At 32.0% G+C, this 23,547-nt stretch overlaps 4 protein-coding genes across 5 annotated transcripts; 1 reads left to right on the top strand and 3 right to left on the bottom strand.

Annotated features, from left to right (window-relative positions):
- Positions 1 to 2,105: 2,105 nt before the first annotated feature.
- LOC141691150 (uncharacterized) lies at positions 2,106 to 2,783 on the bottom strand. Its single transcript, XM_074495891.1, has one exon. It carries the CDS (start codon positions 2,781 to 2,783, stop codon positions 2,106 to 2,108), a length of 678 nt encoding a protein of 225 aa, XP_074351992.1.
- A 2,250-nt stretch (positions 2,784 to 5,033) lies between these two features.
- Positions 5,034 to 9,463, bottom strand: LOC141707612 (hypothetical protein At1g04090-like). Its single transcript, XM_074510859.1, has 2 exons — positions 9,068 to 9,463; positions 5,034 to 7,150 (listed from the first exon to the last, which is right to left on the bottom strand). The coding sequence occupies exons 1-2, from the start codon at positions 9,291 to 9,293 to the stop codon at positions 5,547 to 5,549; spliced, it is 1,830 nt and encodes a 609-aa protein (XP_074366960.1). The 5' UTR covers positions 9,294 to 9,463; the 3' UTR covers positions 5,034 to 5,546.
- Positions 9,464 to 14,475: 5,012 nt separating this feature from the next.
- Positions 14,476 to 16,299, top strand: LOC141707611 (uncharacterized). Of its 2 annotated transcripts, XM_074510857.1 has the most exons (4): positions 14,476 to 14,622; positions 14,747 to 15,612; positions 15,709 to 15,881; positions 15,966 to 16,299. In XM_074510857.1, exons 2-4 carry the CDS (start codon positions 14,782 to 14,784, stop codon positions 16,102 to 16,104), a joined length of 1,143 nt encoding a protein of 380 aa, XP_074366958.1. In that variant the 5' UTR covers positions 14,476 to 14,622; positions 14,747 to 14,781; the 3' UTR covers positions 16,105 to 16,299. The 2 variants fall into 2 exon arrangements, with proteins under 2 accessions (XP_074366958.1, XP_074366959.1); XM_074510858.1 differs by having other exon boundaries at positions 14,553 to 15,612; positions 15,990 to 16,299.
- A 103-nt stretch (positions 16,300 to 16,402) lies between these two features.
- Positions 16,403 to 22,147, bottom strand: LOC141707610 (nuclear transport factor 2-like). Its single transcript, XM_074510856.1, has 9 exons — positions 21,993 to 22,147; positions 21,355 to 21,489; positions 20,344 to 20,860; positions 19,594 to 19,850; positions 19,212 to 19,395; positions 18,252 to 18,373; positions 18,105 to 18,170; positions 17,567 to 17,660; positions 16,403 to 16,756 (listed from the first exon to the last, which is right to left on the bottom strand). Exons 1-9 carry the CDS (start codon positions 22,020 to 22,022, stop codon positions 16,659 to 16,661), a joined length of 1,503 nt encoding a protein of 500 aa, XP_074366957.1. The 5' UTR covers positions 22,023 to 22,147; the 3' UTR covers positions 16,403 to 16,658.
- Positions 22,148 to 23,547: the final 1,400 nt, after the last annotated feature.

Below are 23,547 nucleotides of genomic sequence, written 5' to 3'. Positions count from 1 at the left end.
CAACCTTTGAAGACTGCAGCAAGTGGTTTTGAAGCAAGAGTGGTTACTGGAAAGGAAGCAAGAGATAAATCTGGATGGGGTTGTGCTGATGAAAGAAGAGTGCAGAACACAACCAATGATCCAACTTCCTTAAGTGAACCAGGTGTTGGAGCAACTCCTGAAAGATTGAATCAACTAGAATCTGTACAGATGGTCTACCATACCTACTTGAAAGAAAACATCTTGTTATATTTCATGACAGATGGTAGGGTTTACCATATAAGGGAAAATGTTATACCACTGAAGTATTTTGAAGAACTAGAACATGTTTTATTCTTACTTCAAGTTAATGACAGAATAACAGAAAGTGCTGCAAACTATTTGAAGACACAAATTCAGAGACAGAAAAGGCTTTATTCTGTAAAGTCTGACATTATATATCGTCCAAAGTACAGAGATCACAAGGGTGATATTGTTGAGATGAAGCCTAGCTCTTCTAAGATTATAACTACCTTTCTGGGTTATAAGGCTGTAGAATTCAATCTTGAGTCTGACAAGGCATATTTGATCAGACTGGATCAGGACATAAGGAAAGCTAGAATAAATGATCTTAGGGCTGCTATCTTTCAAACTGATGAAGATTCTGCAGAACTCAAAGATGCTAAAAGGAGGATGATTGATGAACTCAGATATGCTGAGAGATGTTTGTTAAAGAACTATCTCAGAACAACTCCTGACATCAAAGAGATCAGAAAGTGAATCCAAGTCAAGATCTACAACTGCTCAAATTTTGATATATATATATATATATACAGACTGAAGTTGTTATCAGAAGTTAAAGTTGGTAAAGCTGTAAGGACTGTAAGTTGTAGTTATCTAGTCCATTTCTCATGCATTTGTACTTAATATTTTTGACATCATCAAATATCTGTTAAACTTGTATATTATGCTAATTTATAAGTTGGGGGAGATTGTTAGATATATTTGATAATGTCATGTCTCATATGATTTATGTTTAGTTTTCAGATCTTATTTAAACAGGACAAATCAGTACTTAACTGAAATCAGCACTTATACTGAAGTCAGAACTTAAGTAATCAGTACTTAAGGTTCAGGAGATATTTATCAGGAGATAATATCATAACTTAAAGGAAACTTTCAGATAAGGAAGGCGGCTGATTGAAAGGAAAGAAGATCGAGACAAACGTAAGAAGAGATATGCATGAAGAAGGAATTCTACGAAGAATGGAATACTTGGAAGAAAAGATATCTGATTGATATATTTTAGGAAGCAGAATTATATTCCATATCAATTAGCGATTATCTTGTAACTGTGTAGTATATAAACACAGACAAAGGGTTTACAATATAAGTGTTATCATTATCGAGAATATTATTCATTGTAACCCTAGCAGCTCTCGTGATATTTGTTCATCACTGAGAGAGGACAGTTCCATATTGTAACAGAGTTTATTGCATTGAATAAAGTATGTTTTCTGTTACTTGTGTTATTTGAATTCGATTTGATTGTGCTATACACTGTATTCAACCCCCTTCTACAGTGTGTGTGACCTAACATAGGAGTTTTTCTATCACATGTCTCCTCCCTGAGACTATAGTCGTGATACATAAATATTCATTATCACGTTCATTTATCGTCTCAATATGATAACCATTGTGGCGTATATCTTTAAAGCTCAAAAGATTTTTTTTGATTGGGTGGAAAACATTGCATTTTCAATCAATAAACATGTACCATTGGGTAGCACTATACTTGCTCTTCCGGAGCCTTCAATTATATCTGATGCACCCGATATTGTATTTACATTAGCTTTGGCTAATGTTAGATGCGAAAAATATGCTTTATTTTTCATAATTGTATGTGTTGTTGCACTATCCGCCAAACAAAAAGACTCATCATCTTTTATAATACATGATGAGAGGCTGCTGGCCATATTTCTTCACGAAAAATTAAATAAAATTATAAGTAGAGGTAGAACATCTCAAGTACTTCATTAACGAAAAAAAATATGTAAGCAACTGATAAGGATGATTATCATAGTTCAAAAGTTAAAACTGACAATCCAAATAAAGAAAAAAATTCAACAAGCAATGTAAGGCCTTGTTTAGTTATTCTTAGGCTCATCACCACCAAATTTAGGCATATTCACATCAATATCTTCAAAGAAATCACTAACTTCCATGTAAGTAAAGGTCGAAGGATCAACTTGATCATCACTTCCAAGATGTGCTTCAAGATGGGAAATCCCCAAAGGATCATTCTGTTTGGTGAAATTAGTTTCAACATTCTTTAAAGATGCTTGATATAGGTCGGCAAAGTGCTTGGAGGTACGGCATGTACTTCTCCAGTGACCTTTTATTCCACATTGACTACAAGTTCTTTCACCCCTTTTAGCCATCGTACTTCCCTCAGATTTCTCCTCATTTATTGTCCGTTTCTGGTAGTAAGGCTTCCTTTTAAAGTTAGGGGGGTTTTGTTGATTACGGCTTCTACCATGCACAAAATCATGACCACGGGCACGTCCACGTCCATATCTATGCCCACGTCCACGTCCAAATAATTTATTATCTCTATATTCATTATTAGTCACCGCATTTACTTCAGGGAATGGTGTTGAGCCAGTTGGACGTGTTTGATGATTTTTTAGCAAAAGTTCATTGTTTTGTTCAGCAAGAAGCAAAACAGAAATCAGCTCAGAATATTTCGTGAATCCACGTTCACGATATTGTTGCTGCAAGAGCATATTATTGGCATGAAAAGTGGAATATGTTTTTTCCAACATATCTTTATTGGTGATATTCTCGCCACATAATTTCAATTGAGATGTAATTTTAAACATGGTAGAGTTATACTCGCTCACACTTTTATAATCTTGCAATCGCAAGTGTAGCCAATCATAGTGAGTTTTAGGAAGTATCACCGTTTTTTGGTGGTCATATCTTTATTTGAGATCCTTCCCAAGTGTTGATGGATCTTTAATAGTCAAATATTCAGTTTTCAATCCTTCATCAAGGTGGTGGCAAAGAAATATCATGGCTTTTGCCTTATCTTGTTCGAGGTTTTATTTCCCGTTTTTATAGTGTCACCGAGGCCCATTGCACTAAGATGGATTTCAGTATCAAGAATTCATGTCAAATAATTTTTTCCGGTGACATGAAGTGCGTTGAATTCAAGTTTTGTAAGATTCGACATTTTGATTACTAAAAAAAAGGATAATACACATTAATATCAAGATAATGATATATCTTAATTTAAAAGTTCACCAAAATTTCATATTTCACATGTATAATAAACATAATATAAAATAAGACTAAAATTCATGGCAATGAATTTATATTCATGCCCATGAATTTCTGTTGTATCTCAAGTTGGTTCCCTTTCATGTGCATGATTCGTTAACACTTTTATAATAAACACATTCAGTCAATATTTAAAATATGCCAGGAAAACACATATGACATATGCATTAATATTTTAGAACGCATGATAATATAACATTATGATGGTGCATTAAATTCAATCTAATGGTACATTGAATGCAATCTACTGTATATGTAACGACTTAGCACATTGCACCCATTTTCACCTTTATAATTTGTCTCACCCCACTCCAAAAAAATAGAGTTTCTTAGTATATTAAAGCAAGGAAGGTGAGAACTATTAAAGCAAACAAGGATGAAATATATTGATCCAATATCTCAAATCAAATATCGTACAAAATGACTAATTATGATAAAGTCAAATCTGATCAGTTTCAAAGAATACCAATTTACTCTATAAAGATGATTTTAACTGAAAAAGTATAAAACACGAAAAATATAGAAAATTCCGGGATCTTTCCAGAATGGTAAGGCTCGTTGAAAAAGAACAAGTAACGAATTCAGAAAATAAATATTTGTGGACTGTAAAATCAAAATCAGCTCCTGATTATGATAGTATTTTGATATTTAAGACATCAAAATCATAGTATATGGTAATGGAATGTAAAAACAAAAGGTAGATATCAAAATGAGATTTCCAGAATGGTATGTCTCATAATATTTGAACAAATATTTAATTTACTATGAATTTTAGAAGTTACTGCATATCACCCTTAATCATACAATCAGATTACACAAAATGCGGATTTTGACATACTTATAAGCAGATTTTGGAAAAACACTAGGAAGAAAGATTGTATATAATCAAAAAATCTTTACAACAAGTATAAGCTCAATAAATTCCGATGGATAATGAATCAAATACAAAATATACAAGAATCAGACAAATAATAAGCACATAAAGATCATCTTATTGCCAGCGAAGCAAAGTAAACTTAAAAAAATAGTGTACTTACCTGATAGACAAACTGAAATAATAAAAATTTCGTAGAATCCTTCTTCTTCTTGGATTTCCAACACGCATTTACACTATCGTGCTGATAACGTGTTATATTTATATAATAGATGTGCTAGAAATTAGAGAGAAACTTTGGAGAAGATAATGTTTTATCTTATTCACACAACTAAACAATATACAAACAAGTCTTTATATAGGCTATCTAAACATAGGTTACAAGATAATGAAAAGCCAAAGGTTGGAAGATCTAAAACTTGGAGAGCCAAAAGGTTAAAAACTTGAAAGGGTGTGATAAGCAAGAGTCAAGTAAGAGTCATTCATATTTAACTTGTACATAACAGTCATTTTAATTTAAAGTTGATGCTTGGAAAGGAAATTTTATCTATTCAGAAATTCACTGATTTTTAAAATATTCCATTTTAAGGAAAAAAAATTTGAAATGTAACTTAATCTCCTTCTTTACATGTCTCGTTACAAGCCTGCAAAACTATGCTATAAATTTTTTAGAATTTAAAATACGAAATTTTACGGAAGAGTAAAAGTCGTTTTCCTAATTTTGTTACGTTCCAAAGTGCTTAGCGTGCCTAATCAAAATATCTCCCACCTGAATTGGAAAATAAAATGATTTACTCAGCTTAATATGAATGAAATTTTTATTTCAGACAAATAAATTGCTAAACTGAAACCATTAATCTTGAACCAAACACCCTACTTATGCGTAAACTTTCCAAAATTCTGGTAGGTTAATTCACATCAGGAAGCTGAAAAATCTTACATGGAAAGGAAAAAAATGCAAGGGATACAAATAATATTTTCTATACCATTAGTCCATATTAATCAATGTACAAACTACCACTATCTCTCACAATTTACTAATTTCTTGGCTATTTCACAATCATGAGGCAAAATCGCTCGTACCAAAAGTATGATTACTGCAATTTCACGAATTGTACCTGCAGAGAAGAATATTTACCGCGCTGATTGAATTCCAAATGCTTAAACACACTTCGTTATCTTCCTTGCATTCAATATCACATCATTCAAATTAACTTCCCTTGAATCCCTGGCAACAACGGTAAGGCCCCAAGAATATCCCAGACAAAGATACAATACCAAATACTTAGCTACTCTACAAATCTACAACATATATGCTTCAATGTCCGATCTCTGCTACGTGTTAGTGACTCAATCCGCCTTGCATACGAACTTACCATCTTTCATCTCCAAACCAATTATCTTTTTCCTTTGGCCCAGTTGGACCTTTCTCCCCAGAAAGTTCGTTGGGAAACTTGGCAAAAACATTTTTTAATGAATCTCTATACCTTTGAGGCAAATGATTGATAATCTTATCAACCTCAATTCTTGAATTATATTTGATCTTTGGTCCCCACTCTCTCATATATTGCAACCAAGTAGGCTCGGTTACAACTCCATCACCAAGATACTCTGCAGCAACAATTACATACTGGTTATTTGATTCAATATAATGATTGCTTTGAGCTGCATCATTCCTTATTCCAATTCCTATCTTAGAGGATCCTTGAAGGTAAGTCCCAGGATGATGAAAGCATGCGTGCCCATATTTTGATGAATATATAATAGCTTTATTTTCCTCTATGAATTCCAAATCAGTGGCTTCCACCCATTGGCCGCCACTGTGCTGCGAAAGATAGATACTCCAAAGTTCACCTGTAAAGTTACTTATTCGGAGAGTAAAATGCTCCCAGTCACCCACATGCTGCCCAATCTTTCCAAGACTTACATTCATAAACTCAAACTTCAGAATGCCTGGCCCGTTGAAAGGGCAAAACACCCACATAACGATATCGGTAAATGTACCACCCAGAGCTGGTTTTACATGTACATAAAGTTTTGCACTTGTTAAATTTCCGTGCTTGACGATTTCTCTTTGAGCGTCACTGGGCAAATCTATCCAATACTCCCCATCATTTGTCCCACCAGCAGGCAAGTTAGAGCCTTCAGAATTAATGTTCTCACCATGTGAAACATTTTTTTTATACAGCAGAGCTCCATTTTCAAAAAACCAAGAAACAGATGAAGGCATGTAAATTTCACTGGGATGGAAGAAAACAGTAGGCCCATAATGTTTAATGAGTGCATGAACCTGATTGAGATTTGGCATTGCATGCAGATTGGAACTAAAGTTTCTCAAACATGCCGCATTTACTTCTCCAGAACTGCAATCACTACAGCAGAAAAATGTGCCCACGGCTACACCTTTCTCATGCATTCCACGATCACGGGGTCTGGTGCTCCAGACTTCTAATGGTGACTGTAAGTTTGTAGCGACAATTTTGAGTATTTGATGGTAAGTTTCACAGTTGTCCGTCAGGTCTGCTCGGACACATCTAACTTCCTCAACATTGGGCCTTTGTAGCTTGTTAGTGACTAAATATCCTAAAGCTTTATAACCATCAGGTGGTTGTGGAAACCAGATGTAAACACCTCCGTTAAAGTTATCCTTGCTCCTTTCATCCATACACCAAAGTAGTGAATAACTAAGGGGTTTGATGAGAGCTGGTGCGTAATCTGGGTTGTTAGTACAGGAATCCTCTTTTCTATGTGGAACTGCTTCCCGAGCCACGAGAACAAACCCTCGTACAGGCTTCCTGTTCGACTGGCAGTAGTAACCAAGGATGAAATACCCATTTGGTACTCTGCACGGCCTATAGAAGCTAATACCACTTTTGCTCTCTGGTGTCGATTTGCATCCCCAAATGAATTCAAAATCAGTGACTGCACAAACTTCTATTTCTCCCAAATTAATTGTTCCTGCTGCAAATCCTTGACCTAATCATTCAAGGAGCCAAAGAGAAAGATCAGAATTAAAGGGTTAAATGTAACCACCTAATTTAAAAACTTCACGCATTGACTTATCCCCAGGACATATGGTTCACATTTGTTTCATTAAAGATTAGAGGAATGTACGATGATTGAAACCCCAAAGCAGTTCAGCATCTTAACTTAGTAGTAAACAAACAAATTTTCCAAATAACAATACTAAATTAGGTAAAATGGAATCACAACAAATTGTCAAAGACTCAACCCCCATTAAATTATGAATAGAAGATGTATGTGTATATCAACCAATATTAGTATATGTCAAATACTGAGTTGCAAGACTCCAAAAGCAAAAAAAAATACTCCACTATGAAGTGGCATGGAGAACCTATAGTTCCCACGATAGCAGGGCAACAACCAACAGGAGATCATTCATCAATGAGGTTATTAAAAAAACAAGAACATAAATAATAAAATTCTGTACTGGGCTTAATTATAACTTAGTCCTTAAAGTATTACACAATGTACACATAAACCCCTCAACAAAAAAGTTGTCCATGATAATCCTTCAACTATGAGATTTTTACACTTTAACCCTTTTCTTAAATTTTTTACCGAAATCACCCGCGAGGGTTAGAATGTTCGCATTGTATACTTCAAAGGCAACATTGTTCGTAAATCATTTTTTTGTCCCTTTTTATTTATCAAATAATAATATTTTTAAAAAAAATTGAATTGTGTATTATATATTAAATAAATATTTATATTTTTGAAACTAATTAATATGATAAACAATATTATAATTTATGATAAACTTACTAAAGGGTTAAAGTGAACAAAACTAATAGTTAAGGGGCAAAAATATACAAAACTCGTACTTAAGGGGCAAAAATATACATATGTGAGGGTAATATTGGAAAATATTTTAGCAAATGGCTTGAAGTGTACAAAACCTATAGTTAAGGGGTTAAAATATACAACTTTTTTATTTAAGGGTTCATGTGTACAATGTGTTATACTTTAAGGGCGAGATTATAATTAAGCCTACTGGGCTATAGCGGTTAGTAGCTTACATTTTAATCTATGAACGACAATTTTGAAATCAAAAGTTAAATTACATTGGGAAAACTAGAAAAAATTGTCGTTCATAGATTATGGCCTGCATAATTAATAAATAACTATAGTATCATAAACGGAAAAGGTAAGGGACCACAGGCACTTGTTAGCTATAGCGGTTAGTAGCTAGAGATCCTCAAGAGGTCGGCGTTGCTAACAGGATTGTTTCTACAGCTGACTGTTGATACCAAAAAGCTACAATAGTTAAGCATCCAAATACACAATTAATGACATCATGTTCACCATTTAAACAACTACATATAGCTACTTACTAGATGATCGCTACACCATAAACTTGAACATCACAATGTTACTTAATCGCTGAAAACAAGCTTAATCGCTGCATCACCAATGCCATTCAAAACATAGACATTTAATGAAAGTAACCCCTTACAAGCCAAAGGAAATCATCTCTCAAGCAAGAATACATAACAACCTGGTGCTGGTGAGTTCTTATTACGCTAACATATAAAAAGCTCAACAATAGGAATTCAAGCTCAAACTTGAACACGACTAAAGAAGATTAAACTATAGGTTCAATAGCTCTTGATCACTTTACCTTGGGCTACACATATAAGAAAGACCTTAAAAATCAATACAACAGCAAACAGACATAACATAATCCTTAAAAGCAAGAAAAAAACACTCTGAAAATCAAACAATCCCACATAGCCAATTAGTCCAAACAGCCTCTCATACTAAATGCAATGTATCCATCATGAAGATGCAACCATGTATTATAACTCATTATCACACTAAAAAAGTAAATTTTGCACCACAGAGAGAGAGAGAGAGAGAGAGAGAGAGAACCTTGAGGCCATTGTGGGATAGGAGCAGGAAGAGAGAAAGATGGAGGGTTGGAATGGGAATGCAAAGAATGAATAGCTTTTCTCCACCAACATCGATATCCAATCATATTGATCCTAAAGATACAATCTTTAGCCAAATTAATGAAAACCCAAAACAATCTTCTAATAAAAGCAGGTAAAAGCATGAGCTTTTCCCAAAGAATTTTATCCGAGGCTGAAACAGACATGAAATCTAATTAATATTCTCCAATTTCCCCATGTACAAAACAATCGCAAAATGTATATATATACACAAAGCTACATGTATTGACGATGAATGATAATGATTCTTTCTACAGTTGATCAAAAGAATTTGGATATCGGTAGGTCTTATTCCACCAGCTGCATATATACATTCAGCCTAACCTGTCTTTTATTCATCCTTTAATTTTATATATTACTAAAAATAAAATAAAAACTAGAAATCATTATTCTTTAACCTTTTATATATATTATATTATTTTTTTAATATTAATAATATTAGTTTATATTAAATATAATATGTTGACAAGTTAAAATTAATTTTTTATAACAGTTTTATTTAGGAAAAGTTTCACAAAAACGAAGACAAACCAGAATCCGAATAATCCAAAAAGGAATATAATTTTTTATTTTATTTTATATTTCTTCTAAATATATAGCAGTTTTAATTAATAATAACTAAAATTGTGAATGTCCCCAAATCGCTTCAATTATCAGACTTGTAGTTGGAAAAGCGGTACCTCTTGCAGTACTAATAATACACGTGCCTAAATAGGAAAAAGGGGAAAAAATTGTAGGATTAACATAAAAAAGGTTATCTAAATTATTGTTTTTGGTTACTCTATTTTAAAATTTAATTTAAGCCCAACATCGGTAACAAATAATATTGTTACGCAGCAAAATAATATTATATTGAAAATATGAAAAATGTGTATAATAGTTATTCTATATTTTTTTTAAAGAGTGTTAGACAGTTATTCTAGTATTTTTATGATTTAATTATTGTTATCAGAATTATGTCATTTTATATTAATATTTATTATTCCATTAATATTACTATAAATGACAAAAATAACAATGACAAGAAAAGGGTGTGCTTTGTCAAGCAAAATATGCTAAGGATTGCATACATGCTATTTATTTCAATACAATGGAAATTTAGCTTAAAAGTGTGAAAATCATTATTTGTAATGTAAATCGAAAACACAAACTCAGGAGTAGGGGTGTACACGGATCGGGTTGGGCGGGTTGGGAGAATTTAGCAACCCAACCCAATTAGTTCGGGTTTTCAAAATTTCAACCCAACCCAAACCGTTTAAATTTGTAACCCAAACCAATTTGTATACTTCGGTTTGGTTCGTTTTGGATCGGTTTGATCGGTTTATTAAATATACAAAATTAAGATAAAAAATTATAATAAAACATAAGGTTTCAAAGTTTAAAACACTTGAAAATAGTTCAAAACAATATTACAATCCTCCATATTGAATAGTCTTAAGCATCTAATTTTCGACATCAAAAGTACTAATAATATTGCTTACGCTTTAAATATTGGAATGAATCATTAATGCAAAAAATATAACACTAATCAAATATCTATTGTTGTTACGAAATGAACTATGAACATAGAGGTTATAAGTTACATTTAGAGTTAGAGATATATGGATGTATGTAAATGACCTAAATATAATTTTGAATTAACTTATTAGCATGTACATATATATTTTAATCGGGTTGGGTTGGATTGGTTTAAAATTATCGAAAACCATATCCAACCCAATTAAATCGGGTTGACATTTTTTCAACCCAACTATATATCGGGTTGAAAAAAATCGGTTTGGTTCGGCCGAAATATGGTCGATTCGGTTTGGATTGGTCGGGTTGGCCAAACCGTGTACACCCCTACTCAGGAGTATGGTCATGGATGGCCTGACCATAGAAGTTTATGGATGGCCTGACCATCAAAGTTTTTGGTTCGATTTTAAATGTGTTTTCGAATTGTTTTTTATTGTAGTTAAGCGTAGTTAATCTGCAGCCGCTATCCTTCGGTTGCGTACCCGGTAAATTTTACGGGTTCACATAATAGCCTGTAAATTACGTGAACCAAAATAAACTATATTTAAGCGATATGTTCTGACTCATGAGGCATGATACCCACATATTATTTTTAATATTATATAATTTTTAAATTTAATTTGAAGTGAATAATTTTAAATTTTGAAAATTATTTATTAGAACTTGTTAATAATGTAATTTGATAATTATTTTAAATATGTATATATATAATTTAGTGAAATTTTAGTTTATAAAAAAATATCACTAATTGAAAGATTTAACTTTTGTTAAAATTCATAAATTTATTTACAAAAGATAATTATGTTTTATTTAAAAGATAAATTTTAGCTCACAACAATAGTAAACGAATTATTTTTACTTTGGTATACCGAACAAATCTAACTAATTATATTCAAATTTATTTTGGTTTAATTTATTTAAACCCGGATCAATGATAAAAAATTTATGTATCCTTAATATAAAAATTATGTTAACCCGAATAAAAGTACATATTATTTTATTTTAGCTAGTATAATTATTTTCTTACTTTAATTTTGATTTATCAAGAAATAATTGTATAATTTTTTTGCCTGGATGAAGAGCATGTATTGAATTATTTTAGTTCAGCGGAATTATAATGACTAAGAAATCATCTCTATTCTCATTCTATTAAAATAGGTTTGGATATTATGAAAATTTTAAAAAAAACGTAATTATATGAACCCAAACATTTTACACACGGATTTGCAATTAAATTTTTAATATTTCGGCTATTAGGATCGGATCTGAATTATCCCACAATCCTGGACCTACATTATAAATAATAACGAATTAAATAGACCTTAATTTTATTTTAACACGGATTAGTAATATAAGAATTACCTTTATTTTGAATTTAATTTTAGTTTTAGCGTAGATCAATAATATACTTTAATTTGTTCTAGCCCTGGATCCATTATATCGACCATCTAATTATATCTAGTATGTTTTTAATTTTAGTTTAGCTCTGTTTTAAATATTATTTTATTTTAAGCCGGATAGATAATATATTTTATTTTATTCTGATGATATTATATCGACCAACGCATTATGTTGTAACTCGGTTTAATAAAATATTTTTTTAGCTAACTCGGTAGTATTTATTATATTGTTTTATCCTGAGTTAGCAAATCTTGGTTTTAGTTTCAGACCTGTTATGTCAACCAAATTCAGCTAATTATATTTAGTTATTTTATTTAATTCCATTTTAGCCCAAAATGAATATTAATGTTTTAGACCGAATTGATAATATATAATTTTATTTTAGTCTGGCGACATTATATTTTGCCAAACGAATTTACATTCAATTTATTTTGTTTTACCTCTTTTATTTTTTTATTTTAGACTAATGACATAATATCGACCAAGCGAATTTGTTTTCAATTATTTATTAGTCTTTATTATTTTATTTTAATTTGAGGCTGCAAATCCAACTAATTGTACGTAATTTATTTTTGTTTTTTATTTATGATTGGATCGATAATATAATTTTATTTAATATTATATACTATTTTATTTAAATCAAAACCATTAGACATACTATAATTCTATTTATAATTATATAATTATATTGTGAATAGTAATTTATTTATGAGAATATTTTATTTTAAATATCTATAATTAGGGTGACCAGACCGACGACCAACCGAACTTTTATTGTTTCGTTTTTAATATAGTATAGATGCTATGACAGTGAAATATTGTGATAGCCGTCCTCAAAATTAATCAAGGTGTGTAAAAGGTGTAAACTGATCCGAACACATGTTTATAAAATAATAATAATAATAATAATAATAATAATAATAATAATAATAATAAGGGAATTTATCAAAAAAAATTATGTTTTATAAAATTATTTCATTATTTCGTTTTTAATATTATAGTATAGATGTTATGACAGTGAAATATTGTGATAGCCCTCTTCAAAATTAATTAAGGTGTGTAAAAAGTGTAAACTGATCCGAACAGTGATTACAAAATAATAATAATAATAATAATAATAATAAGGGAATTTATCAAAAATATTTCATTTTTTATAAAATTATTTGCGATTTTACTAATTTTTAAAAAAAAAATTGCAAAATTATTATTTTACTCTGAAAATATTTGCAAAATTACGATATTGCATAATAGGTTGCAATTTAGTATAAATTGTGTAACTGTTTTAGGTTGTATTTCGGGTTGCATGTTAGGTTGCAATTTACATAACGTATTTTTACAATTTTTTTTATAATTTGAAGTTGCAAACATGGTTGTAAAAATGGTGCATGTATTTTTGCACATATTTTTAAAAGTGATAGTATATTTATAAAACTTTGTAAACTTTTGGTATTTCTGAAAAATGCCTAATAATAAGGAAATTTAATAATAATGGTATTTCTGAAAAAATGCCTAATAATAAGGAAATTTAATAATAATGGTATTTCTGAAAAAATGCCTAATAATATGGAAATTTAATAATAATACTCCCTTCATCCTAGCTATTTGTATACAAATAGTTTGGGTACAGAGGACAAGAAATATAATAAAATAAAGTTAACTTTCTTAAGATAGTGAGATATGAGAGAAAAAAAGGTATAATTTAGTGGAAAAAAAATATAAAGTTGGTTAAAGTGGTGGGACTATTTAATATTTAATAAATAAAGTGAGTGCAGTGGGAAAAAGTAATGAGTGGTTAATTTTTAAAGTAGAATTTTTTTTACTATTTTTGATAAGTTTGAAATGAATATAATTAAATGAAAAATTCAAAAAAGGAAAGTGTATAGAAATGAATGGAAGATGAGATAATAATAATAATAATAATAATAATAATAATAATAATAATAATAATAATAATAATAATAATATACACCGTCCAAATAAAATAATTAGTTACCACTGCTCGGTCTCTAGGCGGATAGAAATTTAAGAAGCCCCCAATAAAAAGATTGTAGAAGAGTGGGTAAAAAAGAAATAGAAAACGTGTTATAGGCTGTTGGAATAATGATTTTGTACGATATATATATATATATATATAATATATCTGTAAAAGAAGATTATTATAGAATTGTTTATGACAGACAAGCTCCCAACTAGCACCCCCGGCCGGCGTAATTTTCAATTTATAAACATACAAGTAGAAAGAATAGATGGGACAACAGTGTAGAAACAAATGGACGACCAGAATTGGTTGAACATTGAGATGCAAGAAATCACCATTTACACGGAGATATTTTCCTATCTCTTTCCTGGAATAAGCAACCTGTAGACCCCCCCATCTTCAGCTTCGTTCATTCTACACCATTCAAAATCCAACTTACTCCATCTATTATTTCATTCATGGAAAACATATACAGCTATATAAAAAAAGTGCCCCCCCCCCTCATGTCTTCACATGTTATTCTTTAATTATTCCTGTGTGAAAGTTGTTTCTTTACTCAGCTATTTTATCAAGCTGAGCAGGTCTCTCTCTCTCTCTCTCTCTCTCCCCCTCTCTCCCTCCACACACACACAATATGAAAAAGGTTGCATCTTTTTTGACAATGACTTAAAGCTATACTAATAGCCTTCAAATTCCTATCTGCAGGGGTCATACCCACTAGAAAGCTAGCTATCAACAAAATGTTACTTAGAAGCTCTTCAACCCCAGTTCTTGGATCCCCCGTCTCATCCATCTCAGATCAGAGTCCCAACCACCACCATTACCACCCTGAACTACCAAACCATAATGTCAACATACACCACCCAACAACTGTCCTTCCTCAATGTCTCAACAAACTCTCTTTTCACCAAGGAGGATCTCAGAGCTTCACTTTCTCATGCAATTCTTCTCCAATTTCACCTTCTATCTCTGAGCTCTCCTTTGGTCGAAGCTCCACCAACGGGTTTCGAAGGGCTCAGTCAGAAGGAAATTTGGAAGGGTTAACCAATACCTCAAGCGATATTGACGAGTTCAGTTTTTCAAAGCCAATCAAGAAGTTTACGAGCAGGTCTAGTGGTTCTTTTCTGGAGACAATCCCATCCTTTTCATTTCACAAATCATCTGGCAAGTACGAAGATGATAGTGAATATGAAGAAGACGACGATGAAGAAGACAGCTGGGGAAATCAAGATCAGCTAGTAAATCATTCAATAAGAAATGATGTCGACAACTTAAAGTTCGGATTCAATGAAGAAATGAAATATGTCAGTGCAAATGCAAACGTAGGCTTACAAAAGGAGATCGATAATCAGAATTCACAGATGTATGTTGCGAGGGGGCTTGGAATTTTTGGAGTTGACATGAACTTTGGTGGCAGTAATGGATCTTATGGTGGTAATGGTGGTTTTGGAGGGGGTAACAGATCTGAAGATGGCGATGAAAAGGATCTTGAGAAGCACTATAAGAAGATGGTTCAGGATAATCCAGGAAACCCATTATGTTTGAGGAATTATGCTCAGTTTCTGTATCAGGTAATCCTCATTTCTGTTGCAAGCTATGGTTTAAATCCCCTACCTTATAATACAAAACACAACACTTACAATATCAACATGTTACTCATTTTGCAGACTAAGAACGATCTTCAAGGAGCGGAAGAATATTACTGCAGAGCAATTCTTATAGATCCTAACGATGGTGAAATACTTTCACAATATGCTAAACTAGTATGGGAGCTCCATAATGACAAAGACAGGGCTACGGGATACTTCGAAAGAGCAGTTCAGGCTGCATCTGAAGATAGGTTTGTGTTGCATCCCTGTGTATACAATTTTTATTCTTCTCCGTTTAACAGATAACTTACCTTCACCTCGTTTTATTTCTTCAGCCATGTTCATGCGGCGTATGCTAGTTTTCTTTGGGAAACCGAAGACGAGGATGAAGATGATGACACATTGAATGATTCCCAAATTCTGCCACCCGCTGTTCATAGAGGAGCTATGGCTTCCGCAACTGCTCAATATTAGCATGTATAGCCAAGCATCATAACTAGAAACGCAGTAAAATGTAAAATATTTAGTTTCAATTAGGTCAGCAATTATATTTTTAAATAATGATGTTGAATCTTCTCCTTCCCCCACATAGGTCGGACACGATATGTAAGAAAGCAGAATTTATGTAAAACATTTGATAAATATATTTTTTCAAAGATTATTCATTAACCAAGGACCAAAATTACTACTATATTGCAAAAAAGTTAATATTAAATATCTCAAGGAACAGACCCTGTTGAATGCTAAAAACATCTACCCCCAAAGAAACAACTCTACGAAAACCACAAACTGCACACTACGAAAAATGGAAAAGAAACTGTCTTTCAGTTTTTCCTAGTAAAACCCGCACTCAAATTCAACAATTGTTTCCTAAAAACATGAGGGTAAATGTTTATATTTCAAAACAATAAAAAACCAAAATCACTTCTCTGCCAAGTCCAGAGCGCAAAATATAGGTTCTTGCTTGAACAATCACGTCTGCTTGCAGCTGTAGTAACAACTGTTGCCAGTTTCCCATGCTATTTACGTCAATATGAACCACGGCCACTGTTGCCTCGACCATAAGACCGTCCACCAGAACGCCCACGTACATCATTTTGATAACTTCCTCTACCTCTTCCTCTTCCTGTTAAAACAATTCAAATGCCCGGTTAGTTCAACACGTAAGGTCCTTATGTTTAAATGGGCAACTAACCTTTGGCAGAGTCGATAAATTAAATAAAGTATCCATTTCCATTTTCTAGCTAATCGATGAATAAAAAAGAGAAAAGGTATATAGAAAAGTGCCATATGAGTTTCGATGTTTATATTATTGTTTGCTCGAAGCAATAGATATGTTTTCAAGTGGCGGGAAAGATGAAACCATTTACCTACAAGTGTGCAAAAACAGCTCATAAACAAAAAATTTCCTAAATATGATAATATTATATTTTTCAAATATGATAATATTATATTTTTCAAAGGCCCTTCCGAACAAGGAAGACTGGTCTATCATTAGTCGGGTGAATATTATTGGGCTAGTCACTAGTACATTCAGAACTCTCTCCTCGTAACACTACAGTTAACAATATACAAAGATCATAATGTTAAATTAGTATAACGCTCTCATGATCCGTTAAATGCTTAGTTTCTGCAGAATTCCAACAATTAGGTAACCAATCTCCTCAATCTATTAAAAAATGTTTAAAATGTAATGACAAATGGCATTTGCTTAAAGTGTTCAAAATACTAGGGCTTAACTTGTTATCGTAGTCAGTCATAAGATTCTAAACAAATTTTAAGCCAAATCTAAGCAATTCACTATCTCTACCTCAACTTGGCTAGTTTACAACATTTACAGACAAATTTATTTCAATACATGTGCATTGTGAATGTTATAGAAATAAGAAATGTAAAATACAGTAGTTTGTTTATAAAGAAGTGTTGAGATACTTACTCCCTCCTCCACGTGACATGGTGCTGCTGCTATTGCTGCTTGGTCTCCTCTCCTCAACGTAAACTTGTCTTCCAACCAGCTGTAATGGAGATGCCTGTGGAAAGGACAAGAATTCAAAGGAATGCATTATACAAACCGAATCACGTGTTCAATTTTATAAAAAAAAATGATATCGAACGCCACAATATTGTAACTTAATGGAGACTAACAAGACTCAATTCAACAAATAGCATATCCCGCAACTCGGAAATTCAAAGTTTACTGTGATGAAGAATTTTGAAATATTTTTGATTAGTTCTCCTTGTCCATCATTTATAAGGGTTTTCTGTATTTAAATTGAACTACGCTTAAACATAACAAACATATGATACACCAAAGGACACATGGTTCACTAAAATGAATAATAAATTTAGAGGCTTATATATTAAAACTACAGAAGAAAGAATTAAATCACATAAGATCTGTTAAGAAATTATAAAAATCAAATAGTAAAGGTATATACAAGCAATTAAATATACTTAGTGATATAAGCTCATACCCTGATCGCATTCTGAACACTTTCTACATCTTCGAACTCCACGAAGGCAAAACAGACACCAACTTCCTGTACATAGTTATATCACTTAGAAATTAAGATTGCATAGGCTACAGATATAACAAATTGGAGGGTTTAAGTGCTTCCTACCTTGCGATTCTTTATAAAAACACCATCAGGCTTAATTCTCCCAAAGTTTTCAAACTCTTGCTGAAGATCAAAAGTAGTTACCGTAGGGGGCAGATTCTTAACATAAACTGATTTTGATTCCTCTGAAGAAGAAAGTAAGCATGAAAGGTTAAACATGAGCTCCTTTAAATAAGATTATCCTCTAACCAATGCCAAGACAAAAAATTACCAAGGATATCTAGTACTGGATACAAGTATAAGAAATATAAGAAGCCAGTTAATCAATTAAGGACCCATCTGTTTACGATTAAATGGAACTAAATAAGTTTATGATATTTCTTTAATAAAGGGTCCTAAATGGTCATGTTATATAATATTAAGGTTAAGAACTTAAGATCATTCAATATGTACCACTTAAATTTAACAATCAATGGCACCAGGATCTATTTGTAAAATACTTAATTGCTTTTTTTGAAAAAAGAACATACGAGCAAGTCTACATGCACCAATGACTAATGTTTGCTACATCATACATGATCCATCACGATGATAATATGCTAGAAAACAAAACAAAAATACTACATTAATTTATGAACAGTTGTTATACTATACTAAATAATAGTGGTTGGACACTTAGATTAATCCTATTTCCTCTAATCACATACCTTGGATATTCAGATCTCATCCCGTCATCAATTTTAAAAATTCTAAAACTAATATCTTTGAGTAACATGGTGTATGATATAAATACTATGTTAAAGTGTACACGGTCACCTTTCCCAATATATAAACAGGAGACAAATATCTTTAATGTATAAAATTGGGTCATGACTTGTTTACCACTAGATCCAAAATGTAAAACATGTAATTAGTAGTTCTACCAATGAAATCCACGATAACATCCAGTCAAGAATTAAAATCAAATGACATGTTCATATACGAAACTATCAGCAGAAAATGTTGTGTTCAAATATAGCATACCTTCTTGAGAGAACGTATCTTCAACCACTTCTGTATTAGAATCAGGCAAAAAAGACGATACGAAGTTTGATGGTTGACTATTTGAATGTGGAGGCGAGTCCCACTCAGAAACAGGAGCTGGTGCTTTTTTGGGATATGCCTGAACAGTGATCAACGGAGCAGGTTTTCCTGTTGAAGCTTGTAACTTCATGTATACAAGATTTAAAATATACAAAAGCACGTATTAGTACAAAAATCATTTGACTAAATCATAGTATTAATTCATATCCAAGGAACCTTGTCTAAATACAAGGGCACAACAACTCAATTTATAAATAGTACAAAATAGACATGCCAGTGAAAACACCAACTATAAAGTGGCATGAGGATAGAGATAACATACTATGGAAGCATAAGTAAATTTCCTTGGCTCGGCAATGGGTTCCTCAGCAGCAGCTGGTAAAGCCTCCTGTTGATGATTCCCCGCATTTAGTGAAGCAGAGAAGGAATCTTCTAGAGGAGCTGCTTTAACATATTCATATTCCACAACTGGATCCTCTTGTCGTTGGTCATAATTATTGTACTCATCGATTGGGACGTCTCCATCAATATGAACTGAATTAAGATGTTCACTAACCTCCACCTCATAGTTGGAAACATCTAACATAAAAATAGCTTTATCATTAAAAGACATAATTACTACTACGTAAAGCATTTTAAAAGTTTTCTTCATAATACAGATTGTTAATCTAGATTTATTATTATGAAAACTACTTTTTTGAGTTATCATCAATAAAATATGTAAGAAGAACACGCCAAGTATATGCACCCAAATCATTACATACATCTCTTGACCAGAAAACTATCCCACCCCCAATTAAATTTTAAAAAGAAATGCAGTGTACAGTAAACTTCAAATCATCTTAATTATATAGGATTCACAGCATTAATAACCTAAAAATACTAGAAGAATTAAACATCTTTATAACAATTTACCTAACCATTAGAACAGGAAGTGACCAAGTCGGCTAGAGTTAAACAGGTCCTGTCTACAAGTGTTAGGTACTCAATTACAATACGTAACTACACTTAAACATCCATCAAACAAAAAGCAAGCTAATATAGTGAATACCCCGAGATAATTCCACAATACCTCGTGACTCCGAAAGTGCACTATGATTTGTCAGCTGGGAATCAACTCCATTGTTGTAATATAGAGGTGCCGCATGCTGGTAGTCTCGGTCATCATTTAGTGTCTGTCCTGGATGATGCTGGTAATCAACAATGTTCTCTGAATATGCGTTTGTCGAGTGTTGGTAATCAACATTGTTATCCGAATATATGGGTGCTGATTGCTGGTATTCAACTCTGTTCTCTAAGTACGCAGGTGCTGAATGCTGGTAGTCAACTATGTTCTCCTGCAACATTTGTGCTGAATGTTGATGAACAACCTCCTCACCAAGGTGGAAGACATCATTCAATACAAAGAAACCTGTCTCCTGAGGAGCAAGGAGAAACGTTTGCACAAAGTTCCTTCGTCCAGTAAATTCCTTGGTCTTCACAGAGCCAGAAACAACTACCAGTACACCTCCACTCAAGGACTCAAGAGAATTAATGGTCTTGATCTCGATTCCAGTGAAGTTCAGCGACGTGATAAGGTTATGAATATGCTGCACATTAATAAATATAGATTAAAAAATGGAAACACTTACCTTTTGGATTGTAAAGTATCCATTAGATATGATGGTCTTTAAAAAAGAACTAAAACAAGAAAAAAGTATAGTTGCACAAATCAGTTCTCTCTAAAGAAAATATAGCTTAACAAGAACAGTCTACAAAAAATGCTGATAAAACAAGAAAACAGAGCTCTATAGCATGGATGGTAAAAAACTGTTAGGCCCTTATCAAAATCATTTATGCCACTGTCACAATGCATCCTTATTAATCCTATAGCAAGGTATGAAAGATAGCTGGATGTATTATCTACAGCCAATATATGAATCTTGTATGATTACACCTACCTTTAAAACTAGCCAGCAAAAGTTTACACAAATTAAAGCTGGTAAGTGACAACTATTGCTAATTCTACATACAGACACCTGTACTAATTAACAAGATAACAACAAACAACAGAAATCTTTAGCAAAATCTAACTGATAGTTACCCGAATCTCCGAAGCCTCCTCTACCGAATCCCCATCAACCCGAATAACAGAACTTGAGTCATTATAAAACTGATAAATTAAATCAGGTTGCTGTCGAAGAACATTATAGTACTGAGTAACAAAGTAAGAACCCACCTGCAAAATCACAACCAAAGAATATCAATCAACTATATGCATCAATACATATAAACAAACTAAGACATGGGCATCCAAAAGGTTGAATCTTTAACCATTTTTTCCATTAAACATGTAAAAAACTGAAAACCCGCCTGCAAAATATCAATCAACTATATGCACCAACACAAATCAATAAATCAAAGACTTGGGCATCAAAAAAATTGAATCTTTAAATTAAATTTCCATAAAAAGGTTAAAAAAACCACTTCCAAAAGATGAACTAAGAATATCAATAAGCTATATCCACCAATACAAATTAAGAAATCGAGACATGGGTATCAGAAAGATTGAATCTTTAGACTAAATTTCCACTAAAAAGGCAAAAAAACACTGGCAAAAGCAGCACCAAAAATATCAATTAACCATGTCCACCTATAAAAATGAACAAATCAAAACATGCGCATAAAAAAGATTGACTATTTAGATGAAATTCACAGTAAAAGAGTGAAAATCTTGAATACCTGAACAGCCCCCGGGTACAAATTGGCCATTATCGACTGTTCGATCTCCAAAACGCTAGAAAGGCCTTGAGATAAAGAAGTATATTAGGGTTTAAAAGAGAGGTGCAGTAAAGTTTAGAGTTTTATAAAAGAATTAATTATAGATACGAGTAGATCTGTATCTATACGTGTGCTGTATATCCCCACGGGAGATAAAAAGGTAAATTAGTCAATTTTTACCAAGTTAGTCCACCATTGTCTTCTTTTATAAATTTTGTTTTGTACCTTTTCTAGTATACTGTTCCCTCCGTCCCTTTCAATTATTTACATTTTTTAAAGACTGTCTGACACGCATTTTAAGGTGCATAAAAAGTATAGTTATGTAACTTATTTTTACATTTTTCTTTTTCTAAATAAAAGTTGAATGTTTTAATTTTTATTCAGAAAAACAAAATTGTAAAAAAAAATTACAGAACTATACATTATATGCACCTTAAAATGCGTGTCGGACAGTCTCTAAAAAATGTAAACAATTGAAAGGGACGGAGGGAGTATTATATAACCCGTGCTTACCATTGTTTTTATCTCTCTCAATCAATCAATTATATCCTATAATCTCGTCTAGGACAGTGTCTGGGAAGGGTATAGCCTGTTAATCAATCAATTGTATCCTATAATACCGTCTAGGAAAGTGTCCGGGAATGATATAGCGTACGCAGCCTTACCCTGATTACAAAAAATGAAGACCCCCGGCTTATGTGTGCACTAGGAAAACAATGATATATAAAAGTAAGTAATAGTAAGTAAGTTAGGCAACGATATACAGTGATACAATACCTCCGCCTATGGTTTTTTTTACATGGGACTTACCTATACCGTATATATATTGTAAATTCTAATTTTGATATGTTATTGGCAGAATTCGAACTTTATATCTCTTAAATAATACTAATTTTTTTATATATACTTTTAATATGTTACCGGAAGGATTCGAACCTTATATCTCTTAAATAATACTATTTTTTAAGAATAAATCTAGCGGTTCTTGATCTGACGGCTCTGGATTAGTGATCAATGACCAACAACCACCAACAACCAAACTTTTAATATTTCGTCTTTAATATAATAGTATAGATTTTTGAGATAAATTTTATTGAAGGTTAAATATTTTTTTTATTCCTGACAAAAATAAAAAAATATTGTGACGCAACCGTTAAAAAGCGTATAAGAAATGACAATGGTTAAAATATGCATCCCGATGGGTCTCGGATCTATTATCTGTATTAACTAAAATGTACCAACTTAAAATTCGTCTGAGCACAAATTTTTTATGATATTATATAATTTTTTAATAAAAAATGAATTGAAAATTTTAAAATACAAAATTTGTTTATTCAAAATTTAATATCATATTATTGTCATACAAATGCATATAAATATTTGATATTTTTATTTAGGATTATCTAATTTGAAAAAAATTAATATTACTTATTGAAATATATAATATTATTTTTATTTCTACACGTGCTTATGAAATATAACTATATTTTAAATTTAAACAATAAATTTTAGCCCG

The sequence above is a fragment of the Apium graveolens genome, chromosome 2 (assembly GCF_009905375.1).
Source record: "Apium graveolens cultivar Ventura chromosome 2, ASM990537v1, whole genome shotgun sequence".
NCBI lineage: Eukaryota > Viridiplantae > Streptophyta > Magnoliopsida > Apiales > Apiaceae > Apium > Apium graveolens.
This window is presented reverse-complemented; position numbering and strand designations above follow the sequence as displayed.

Bases quoted from the DNA above. Each gene is read 5' to 3' on its own strand.
- LOC141691150 (XM_074495891.1), bottom strand. From the start codon at position 2,783: ATGTTGGAAAAAACATATTCCACTTTTCATGCCAATAATATGCTCTTG.
- LOC141707612 (XM_074510859.1), bottom strand. From the start codon at position 9,293: ATGTCTGTTTCAGCCTCGGATAAAATTCTTTGGGAAAAGCTCATGCTT. The intron at 7,151-9,067 runs GTTCTCTCTCTC...TTGAATGATTAG, and splicing joins TATCCCACAATGGCCTCAAG to GTCAAGGATTTGCAGCAGGA.
- LOC141707611 (XM_074510857.1), top strand. From the start codon at position 14,782: ATGTTACTTAGAAGCTCTTCAACCCCAGTTCTTGGATCCCCCGTCTCA. The intron at 15,613-15,708 runs GTAATCCTCATT...CTCATTTTGCAG, and splicing joins ATGCTCAGTTTCTGTATCAG to ACTAAGAACGATCTTCAAGG. The intron at 15,882-15,965 runs GTTTGTGTTGCA...TTATTTCTTCAG, and splicing joins CAGGCTGCATCTGAAGATAG to CCATGTTCATGCGGCGTATG.
- LOC141707610 (XM_074510856.1), bottom strand. From the start codon at position 22,022: ATGGCCAATTTGTACCCGGGGGCTGTTCAG. The intron at 21,490-21,992 runs GTATTCAAGATT...GTGATTTTGCAG, and splicing joins TGTACCCGGGGGCTGTTCAG to GTGGGTTCTTACTTTGTTAC. The intron at 18,374-19,211 runs GTATGCTATATT...TTTCTTCTTCAG, and splicing joins AGATACGTTCTCTCAAGAAG to AGGAATCAAAATCAGTTTAT.